The following is a 10782-nucleotide window of genomic DNA, read 5'->3' on the forward strand; positions in this document are numbered from 1 at the left end:
ATTTGTTATTTTTATATTTTTAGATGCGTTTTAATTATAACAGTTCAGATATGGTGAAGACAAAAAGTACCATACTTTTTTGTGGTTCTAAAGCCCACTAGACGAAATGCAAAAGCGCGCGCAGATGAAGTTCAGTTGATTGTTTCATGCACGAAGTATAGATATAAGGAGTCTGAGCCGAACAAGCCAACAAAAATAATTTTCATTCGAGCCGAAAGCGAAAAATTTTCATTTTGACAAGTACGTCGATTACACCACTCTTAATTAAGACCCCAAAAATCAAGTAAAAAAGTTTGACGCGTGTACCACATGTGGTTTTTCGGATGAATTTTCCGGCACTTTCGGTCATTTCTGGCGAGATTTTTCCGACCTCCAAAACTTCTGGCGTTATTACAGCGTTCTTATTTGAGGTTCGGACCCCACGATCCAAGAGTTTTCACTCGTGTACTGTATGAGGTTTTCCAGCCCATTTTTTCGCCCGGGAAAACCGGCCGGTATTTTCATATCCCACCTGTACAGAGTGCCACAAATGCCGTTTGGTGATGTATTAATTACGGCCACCCCGTTTCCAAGCTCAAACGTCGTGTACTTTATCGATGCTGTTTTATGTATCCAGCTCTGGGACTATAAATCTTGCAAACACAAATTATTCTGAGGATACAAATACCATTATTGCTGATCACAATTCGCAGGTCATAAATGAGCCTGAAGAATTTTCTTTTCATTCAATAGAAAGAATTTTATAAGCTCAGCCACTTCGTAAAAATTGGGCAGTCATAAAAATACTTTTATTTCGTTATCAGGTTCAAGGCTGTTGGCATAAAAAAGAATTAACGAAAAAGATCATTAATAATTTCTTAATAAAGCGAGGACATTTTCTTGTTAAATGTTTCAATAAAAGTACTACAGAAAGAAAAATTAAATGTAAAAAATCTCGTAAAAATTCTAAATTATATTAAAAATAAAAATTATTTATCACTTTTATATAAATATTTAATTGGATTTTTGAATATTTAACGTGTTTGACAAAAATTTTTTAATTAGTCAAGTGCCCATACTTAGGACGGTGCTCTTAGTTGGGAGATTTGACATTTTTTTAGTAGTTGGTAGCACTTGCGATTGTACTTCATGCGTTTGCAACTAGGTTATGTTAAACAAGTAAGTGTATGGCGCGTAACTACGAGAAATAAAGTCACGAATATCTGGTAATTGTACAGTGTGTGTCGATTTAAATTCGGCACTAAAATCAGGTAAGATTTATTATCAAAATAACTTAATTCACCCACACTATGAGAGTAGCTTTAAAAGTTTTTAGATTCCTGGGATCTTATGTGTATTATCTGTGCTCTATATTATATCTACAATTTTCTTATAATCATAACAGATTATTTTTTTAAATCAGTGGATTGTAAATATTGTTCAAGGTTTCTAAACTTGGGACATCGTCCCAAGTTAGGATATAATGTAACAATGCTCAATTACATACCTCATAGATTGCCTTTACTTTCATGGTTTTCTTTTTAGATTAAGTCTAAAGTATGTCTAAAATGAGTCGACCAAAAAGAGAATATCACTATTTTGAGAATACTTCATTGGATCGAGCTGCTGAAGCTGTGCGGGATGGGATGTCTTACCGACAAGCCGAACAAAGATTTGGTGTTCCTAAATCGTCAATACAAAGAAAAGTAAAAAATAAGCAACAAAATCCGTACAGCAGACCTCCAGTTTTTATTAAATTTAGCAGCTGAGTGGGGTTTTCCACTCACCGCTTTTGACATAAGATGTATTGTAAAAAAATTTTTAGATAAAAAAGATGTTGCTGAATCGCGTTTTAAAAACAACATGCCAGGAAAGAAGTGGATTAGAGGCTTTTTCAAGAGGTAAAGTCTTGACCTAAAAACTCGCATGTGTCATGACATCAAGAGAGCTAGGGCAGCTGTGACTCCAGAAATGATAGAAGTCTACTTTCAGGAACTTTCTGAATCTTTAGAAGGTGTTCCGTTGGGCGCTCTTATCAATTATGATGAAACAAGCATGCAAGATAATCCAGGAACCAGTAAAGTTATCGTACGAAGAAGCTGCAAGAACCCCGAAAGAATAATTGATCAGTCAAAATCATTTCTCCATCATGTTTGCTGGTACAGCAGGTGGTGTTACTCTACCACCAAATATTGTCTACAAAGCAGACAATTTATATGGTACCTGGACAAAAGGCGGGCCACCAGGAGCTAGATATAATAGATCTAAGTCTGCATGGTTCGAAGATAGTATTTCTGAAGATTGGTTTCAAATTGTTGCTTCGCCTTATTAAAAAAAAACGTGGCGATTGTCCAAAAGCAATAATTGGTGACAATCTTGCCAGTCATGTTTCAGTCAGTATTTTAAGCCAGTGTGTTGCGAATAACCTCGCTGGAAGATGAAAAACAAGGGATCTCTAAGAAAAGATCAATTTCCTAGGCTCCTAAAGAAAACCTAGGAAGAACTTGGAGATCGTGCACCTGAAAACTTGAACGCAGGTTTCAAAAAGAGTGGGATTGCACCACTTAACAAAAACAAAGTTCTTGACAGCCTGCCTCAAGTTCCTCAAGAGCAAGATGGCTCCACTTCAGCAGCAAATTGGACATCGTCACAAGAGGAATATCTTAGGACCACACGTGAAAAGGAAACCAAAGTCAACCCAAGGAGAAAGAAGATATCTGTAACACCTGGAAAGAGTTTAGCTGAAGAAAATGTAATTGAGGAACTCAGAAAAAATGAGACTGAAGCCGCACAAAAGCGAGGAAAAAAACAAAAAGTAAACAATAAAACAGTTGAGGCTGGTGGAAGTAAGGAGACTGATAACACAAATAAGCCTCCTCTAGGCAATACTAAACCAATTATTACAAAAAAAAAGGAAGCGAAAGGGCATTCAAAATAAAAGGCATGAGGATTACAGTGAAGACGAGAGTGATAACATATGAAATGAAATGAATAATTGTGACGACCAGCTTACAACGATTTTGTTTTAGTCGAATTTATTTATGATGCTGGTTCAAAAAAACTATCAAAAAAAGATTTCATAGGAAAAATCATAAGTGAGGAAAACGACAACTCTTGTTTCAAAGTCAGTTTTATGCGAAACCATATGGGGTTCAAAATGTCTTTGTTTTTCCCTTTATAGAAGATATTGACAACAACGTTTCGGCAGATCGCATAAAACAACTTGTTAAGCCCACTTGCTAGTCCATAGAAAAATACACTTTTAATTTATAGAAAATAGTTTTATTTGTATTTATAATAATATTAATTTTTTTTGTCAAGTTTTTATATATTTGTAACATTTTTTGTTAATAGCGCCTTGAAAAACTAGTTTTCTGAGCTTAAATATTTGTTGTTTTGAATTGGAAATAAAGTAACAGTTTATATGTAATTCTTTTAATGTCTCAAGTAAGCTAACAGCAGTCCTAACATGGTGCAAAGAATAAAATAAATGGTGTCCCAAGTTATGGAGGGGAAAGTACCCTAACTTGGGACAAAAATCGTTTTAGAAAATAAAAAAAAAATATTATCTCTATGAAAAACTGAAGAGATGGAGTTAAAAAAGCAGTCGAGACCAATATGTATACCTATCTATTATTATTTTATTTCAATTTTTTGTACCGCGTTTTTACCTTTGAAACTCGTAACTGTCCCAAGTATGGGCACTTGACTGTATTCTTTTATCAATTATTTTTATCGTAATACTGAGAAGAATAGGCAACATTTGATAATTTTTAAAAATATTTTAACTATTTAGTTTCTTAGAATATTTTTTTCCAGAGAGGTGTCAATAGCAACAAGACTTGCCGCGTAAGAATTTAAACGAGTACTTCTTGAAAAATGGCGCACTCTACCGGCAAAAAAATCTATCCCCTATATTGAAACCATTCATTTAACCTTACGTTCAGACTCCTTATATCAATAATTCGTGGTTTCATGCAAGATCTCGTAATTGCAACATGATGATTTCATGCAATTTTTTACTGCCTGCAAGTTTCAATTCTAGGGAGAAATCTAGTTACTTTTGGCTTAACAACCAATCAAATGTCAGTCTCAGATCAGCTGACTTTAGTAAACTAATCATTTCGACCTCATGGTAAATTTAACCTTATTTCGATTTTGTTTTAGCTGTTATTTGTTCACGAGATCGAAATGATTAGTTTTACGGGATGGTAATAAGATATACTCATGTTTATTAAGGGTGTTAAATGAGGGCATTACAAATAAAAAGCATTTGGAGTCACAACTGTGCTGCTCAGAACAAAAACCGTATAATGGTTTTTGTTTATTTTTTCCTAGTAAGCTGTGGACTGTTTGAAACAATAGAGCACAAGTTTTTATTTAGTGGTCACAGTTTTCTGCAATGTGACCGCGACTTCGCTTTAATAGAAAAGCGCAAAAGGAAAGTCAATACCTTGGTACCTAAGGACCTGAACGACGTTATAATGTCTCGTACCCACACAGGTAGTTTTGAGGTGCTTGAAATGTGTATGACTGATTCTTTAATATCCAGTCTGCTGCAGACACCATTATTAACATGAAAAACATCAGTAAAGTTGTCCATCTCAAGATAGATAAAAATCACCCTGGTGCCCTTTTTACTAAAAAAACTTATAGTGAACTAGCATTGTGGACACAGACTGTAATATTCATAAAAGGCAAATAGCCTACTGATTCTATTCATATTGATTTATGATACCTTATTTTGAAAAAGAAATATTTGAAAAAAGAAAAAAAAAAAAGAAAAAGTTATTATTAGTTATAGTAGTAAAAACATATGTAGTGGATGTGCATAAGTTAAATTAATGTATGTTCGTTTATATTTTTATATGTAAAAATATAAATAAACTTTTATTTCCATTTTTGGCACCTTTTATATTTCAACGTTTCAATTTTCCAAAGGTACCAAAAGATAATAATATAAAAAGTTGTGTTTGTGGCATCAAATTAGAAATTAAACAAAAGCTTGCTGAAGCCAGATAAAAGTTCAAAATACAACGTGATGCCACAATTGTTATGAGCCCAAGGAAAATCTATTTTCGACCTACACAAATTTAACAGGCGATTAAAACCAACTGCAGGCCAATTCGATTCATTGTATTTATATTTCTTTTGTATAGATTACTAAAGCTCTAGAGATTGCATAAATTCATTCAACATTTCACAAGAAACTTGTTAAATATCATATAGGTACATTTGTATTTTGGAGGTATACAAGGTGGACAGAAACTATCAAATTATTTTTCTTCGTTCAAATGGGACACACTGAATTTTTTAGCACAAGTATGTTATTATTTATAATAAATTTATAAAAACAGTTCGAATGTAAAGTTGATTGTAAGATCAAACAGGAAGCTAGTAATAGGAGACTAGAACTTAATGAAGGGAAGATTAAATTGATGGAGTTGAAAAGAAAACAAAAAAACCCTTAGGTAACTAGCATAAAGGAAGACCAAAAAGCCAATGTCAAGTCAAGTAATGAATGATTTGAACAAAATGGGAGACCAAAACATGTAAGGAACTTTAGTTTAAAAAAAAATTAATAGAATTGGATTGACTCATCCCATGAAACGAGTCAAAGAGCTCTTGATTGAAAGGTTACTATTCCTATTGGAGTGTACAACCAATTTTAGAAATAAAGAGATTCTCGTTTAAAAAATCACATGTTTTGTTTGTAACGGAGTTAATGCAACATTCAGTACAGTTCGAAATTATTTCACAATTTGGACCTTTACGATCTACTATCTGGATAAAATTTTTTGATAACTCTTTAAATAACCCTTATACTGAACTTTTACTTTATCAATGAATTGAAAAAATTCCTTTATGATATGATGATACATGACTGTTAAATTGGATGTTATTTTGTTATTCTTCTTTTTCGTGTAGCATAGCCTTTACCTATATAATTATGCAGTTATGAAATACTCTGGAGTCTTCAATGTTATGGGACTGTGTTTATAGAACTCACAAGAATATTCTAGGAAATCGGATTTGATATAAGTTTCCCAATTATTTAATATTTAAAAACTTGTAATTGAAATTTTATCATTTACAACATCATTTATCAAACTAAAACAAATTAAAACCTTTCTTTGACAATTTCAATTTTGACTAATATTGACACCCCATTTATCAATTATTGCATTTTATAGGTGAGAAAATTTTCAAATATCAGTTATATATGAATCTAAATATTATGTTTTACAAATTAAATTTGGTTGGCAGTCTTATAGATAAGTGTGATTTATTGTGAGATAATAAATATCCGAGTGAATAATTTAATCCTTGAATCCAGAGATACAAAGATGATCTTTATTAGTAGTACTTTTGATTAATGAAGTGTCCTCAGACTACCATATTCAGGTGTGTCTTATCATTAAGAAAAAAACTTTTATTATTATTTGAAATGTAGAACATAAGGGGAAGTAAAAAAATTTTGTTTTCTTTCTCTAACAAATATGGAGGACCACACAGAAACCAACAAATAACTATTATATTCTATACAGTATTGGATTTGATAGGCATCTACTTGAAGTTCCTGACAGCAAAAACAAAGCAAAAGCCTTACTAGATTCATTTTCTCAAATTCAATGATTTTTATGATATGCATGAAATGATTGAAAAAGACTACTCCGAAAAGCTATTTTATATGTGTGACCATACATGAGATTAAAAGAATTCATCTCTTAGAACTAAAACCTGCTCATTAAACTTTATATGCTTTCTATCTGATCAGAAAAAAGCTGACATAGTTAAGCTTGTAAAAGTTGGCTATATGCTAGAAAAAGTGGCTATACTCTTTGCTTTCCATATGGATTTATGTGTCAAGAAAATAAAATTTAATGTTCTTAAACTTACAGCTTAGTAGTTCGATTATGACTAAAACTGCAAAACTTACCCACTATAACTGGACCTACTTGTGCTTCTCCTAACAATGTTTCTTTATATTTTCTCAAGCTTTCATCATCCTGATCTATCTCTAGAATTTCTTCAATAGTTTTTTCTGGAGGAGGTTTGTAAATACCATCATCTTCATTTTCCAATAACTCTTCAGGAGTAGTAACTACTTCTTCAGACATTTTACTGATACTTTAAAAATAATTTTATGAGTTTAATACATTTATATATTTCATTAGTATTTTTTGTTATTAAAAATTTTAGAGCAGATTTTCCTGTTTTTCGCTATTCTATATTCTCTAAATAGGAACCTTAGTTTAAAAAAAATAAATTATTTAAAATGAAAATAATTATAATTTTTAGTATTGATTCAGTTTGTTTTCAAATTTATGGCATAAACTATACTTCTGTAAATGATCAGGCATATTATGTTAGAGCAGTTAGCATGAAAATTACTCTTCGAAGTTTGTTTATTAATTGATTGCTACTATAGATGATCAGTTTGCACCCTCCTTTAGTGAAATTTCAAAAGTGATTTCGTGCATATTAGAGAAGTGAAATCCCTTGTTAGTTTTCTATAATTGTGGTCTTATTTTTGGTTTCACTAATAAACATTTGATGCATTATTTGAAATGTTTCAAATTTAGAAAGTAAATTATTTTTTCCATAAAAATAATGTTGGGTTATTTGCGACCTGTCGAGAATCAAGTACTAATTGTTGTGTATGGTTATTTTATCTAGCATTTATGAACTGATAATAGTTTTATTATCGAATAACAAGCAATTGACGACCATTTTAGACTTATATATTAATAGATAAAAGTTTTTATAAATGAGATGAACAATAAAAAATAATACAATAAATACGTAACTAATATTCAAAGCTGTATGTTGCAGGTCAAAAGAGAAGTAAAAATATAGAAAAAATGAGGAATTTTAAAAATATATTGTTCGGAATACCTAAAAAAGGAATAATTATGTATGCCACCTCCCACAGTGTTTTTAAAAAATATATATTTTTAAAATAAAACTGCTCCAATACGTTCTATTTATTTCAAATATTGATCACCGACAATTAGATAATAAAACACAAATATGTTGATATAATGAATAAATTCAAGGATTCGTCCTCGACGTCTACTGTTATTTAGCGGCTAACAGTTTTTCTCTTGAAAGTATATAATAAACAAAAAACATTACAAAACTTAAAGAATTAGTAAATTTTCAAAGAACTTACTTTGATAATGTTAACAATTTGAACTTAACACAAAAACTTTATTAGAAAACAAAAAATAAACCAATTATTTTAGACAAAAAATGGGTGGATATAATTTGACAAACTACGCACGCGTTATAGTTTATATATGCAGGCGTGTCATAACGAAAGTTATAAACACAAAATACCTATTGTAATATATGTGATGAGTGAGTATTTTAAGTAAGAGAAAATAATTAGACAAAAATAAATAAATGTTCGAAAATACAATGATATTAGATATCTCGCATCTCTAAGACGATCAGTTTTTCAACTATCATAAAGCTATAAATTTGCTCCAGATTAATTCAAGGTCAAATTATCATTGATCTAATACTTATTAGTGTGGATACATTAGATACTACTTGTAGGTTGTCTATGATTTTTGTCAATTTATAACCTCGAATTATTATCACCTTTAAAAGACACTTTTTATAAAATATTTTCTAATGAGGTTATTCTATGCATTGTTTAGAAGAAAACACATGCCAAATGGAAACATACATACTGGTAAACATCGTATTTGGAAACAGCCGACCATAGAAGACGTAATAAAATTAAAAAATGCATTTGAAATTGAAGAACAGAACATGTTTTATCTCAGACATGCCTACTTAACACCTGTAAGTCTTAATATATTTTTAGATTCTTATTCCATTAAAAACTCTTCAAAAATTTTTTCTGCATTAAATTTATAATTCAGTACAAGAGTTGTATACAAAGTTAATTCTTTCATTATTCTAGAAATCCTCCAATGCTATTATTTTTTAGGAACAATCTTCAGGCCATGCTCGTGCTTTGGGGAAAAATGAAGAAAACTTAATTAAAACTAAGACAAAGCAAAAACCTTTCTATGACAAAGTTACTGTGGAATCACGTCTAGCACATTTAAGAGTAAACGAAGGCTGGGATTGAGACCATTAATGTGTATTGTATATACGTAGTTGCTAATAAAAAAATATAAACAGTATTAAATTTGTAATTTAAATAGAACACAATATTGTAGTGAAATTAATAGTTTATATTTTAGAACACTTTTCTCTTCCGTTATTTGTCTTTCAAGAGACGAATTTCAAATTTGGTTTTTCCAAGATAAATTAGTAATTTCCACCTTTCCTCATTTTCAAACGTTTCGTGATCTTGTCTTCATAATCTAGCAATTTTCGTCCGCCCTTAATTTCATAAGTGACTTAAATAACCATATTCTTATGTTGAGATTCATATTCATTCAATTGATGTAGTATCAATCGAACTTCTCCATTGCTACCTTGTTATTGGAGAACTTTTTCTCCCATGTTTTCTCATTCTCTTATTAAATTTTTTTACTGTCCATAGGAAATCTTATAAGATAAAGTAGTGACTGTTTTTATTTCACCCACTTATTTTAAACAAGTTTTCAGATTTCGATACTTTAGTAGAATCTTTTGGTGAACTTATAAAGGAAAATGTATCACATTCTATACTAGAGACGAGCATTTTGAAAATATACATAGTATTACAATACAACAAGCTTCCTTCCTTCCACACAAGGAAAATTGATGAACTTTTTCTCTTTTGATCTACAGACACCACTCACTTTCCATTTAACTCCAGATAACTCCAGATAACACGATAAAAGACAGACCTATTTTTAAACCTTTGATTTCTAATACAACTTTCATCTTTTCCTTTATGACATCACTGGTGTAATGGATATGGGATTGCCACAAATCACAAATAAAATTTTCCCTTGAAGTACCATCTTTCAACAAACCACTGTCCCATTTGGAGTACCACTAATACATTGCTACTATTTTTTACTTCTCACCAAGACAATGCACCACATTAAAAGATGAAATCAATAGTAAAATTCTATTAAATGAACTTAGAATTGTTCCCTAACCTACCCCTGCGACTAGGGGCTGTTTTCAGATTTGAAAAATGCTCCCAAGATATATCAATCTAGTAATGCCAAAAAAAGTTCTATAAAAATGACGGAAAGGTTTGAAACCCTTTGGACTGGATATATTGATCTTGGGGGAAACTATATTGAGGAATAAAACAAAATTTGCATAAGCAACTTTATTGTTTACTACACCAGGGACGTTTATTGATAAATTTATTAATTAGCACTGCAGGCTTAAGATCTATTATACTCCTCGATCAGAACTATTTGAGATTTATAGTTATCATTCCAATTGCAAAATGAACTGCAGTATCTATGCTGTTTTCAAAGGAGGTTTCTTGTTGGCGAACTAGAGTTTTATCTTCCTCCTCACAGAATCTACACTCTTCATTATCTGCTAGACCTAAATAGCTAGTGAAGAGATATGAATTTGTTGAAGTCCAAATGCTTTTTGTACGAGAATCAAAGTTGGAAAGAAATTTTTTGGAACGATTAAACCCGGAAAGGCTCCGCCAGAGTACTTCTCTTTCGATTTCCTTCTTATGCAACTTATTTTTTACAGATCCATTGTTCTGCACCTCAAAAAGTATCCGAGCAAATATAAAGCGTTTGTATGCTCTTTTTTATTTGCTTTATTTCATTTAATCTCCTTGTGACCATTAACCTAAACTAGAGAGTTTTCTTTTGCTCCCTCATCTCAGCTCTGATTATATGTGCGCTCAGC

The 10782-nt window shown here is 31.2% G+C and overlaps 2 protein-coding genes across 2 annotated transcripts in view; one reads left to right on the plus strand and one right to left on the minus strand.

Moving 5' to 3' along the window:
* The window catches only part of LOC130892950 (rho GDP-dissociation inhibitor 2), a 30030-nt gene extending 21719 nt beyond the window's left edge, over positions 1 to 8311 (minus strand). Inside the window, exons 1-2 of the mRNA XM_057798701.1 lie at positions 8156 to 8311; positions 6920 to 7110 (exon numbers count right to left, since the gene is read on the minus strand). Of these exons, the coding sequence (XP_057654684.1) occupies positions 6920 to 7100 (181 nt within the window). The 5' untranslated portion in view covers positions 7101 to 7110; positions 8156 to 8311. The remainder of the gene's footprint in view (positions 1 to 6919; positions 7111 to 8155) is intronic.
* A 219-nt stretch (positions 8312 to 8530) lies between these two features.
* LOC130892951 (uncharacterized) lies at positions 8531 to 9148 on the plus strand. The gene is made up of 2 exons (XM_057798702.1): positions 8531 to 8796; positions 8945 to 9148. Exons 1-2 carry the CDS (start codon positions 8623 to 8625, stop codon positions 9086 to 9088), a joined length of 318 nt encoding a protein of 105 aa, XP_057654685.1. The 5' UTR covers positions 8531 to 8622; the 3' UTR covers positions 9089 to 9148.
* Positions 9149 to 10782: the final 1634 nt, after the last annotated feature.

This window comes from Diorhabda carinulata, chromosome 4, assembly GCF_026250575.1.
Source record: "Diorhabda carinulata isolate Delta chromosome 4, icDioCari1.1, whole genome shotgun sequence".
Classification (NCBI taxonomy): Eukaryota; Metazoa; Arthropoda; class Insecta; order Coleoptera; family Chrysomelidae; genus Diorhabda; species Diorhabda carinulata.

Excerpts from the sequence above, each read along its gene's own strand:
- LOC130892951 (XM_057798702.1), top strand. The coding sequence starts at position 8,623 with ATGAGGTTATTCTATGCATTGTTTAGAAGAAAACACATGCCAAATGGA. Across the intron at positions 8,797-8,944 it reads GACATGCCTACTTAACACCT|GAACAATCTTCAGGCCATGC; the intron begins GTAAGTCTTAAT and ends ATTATTTTTTAG.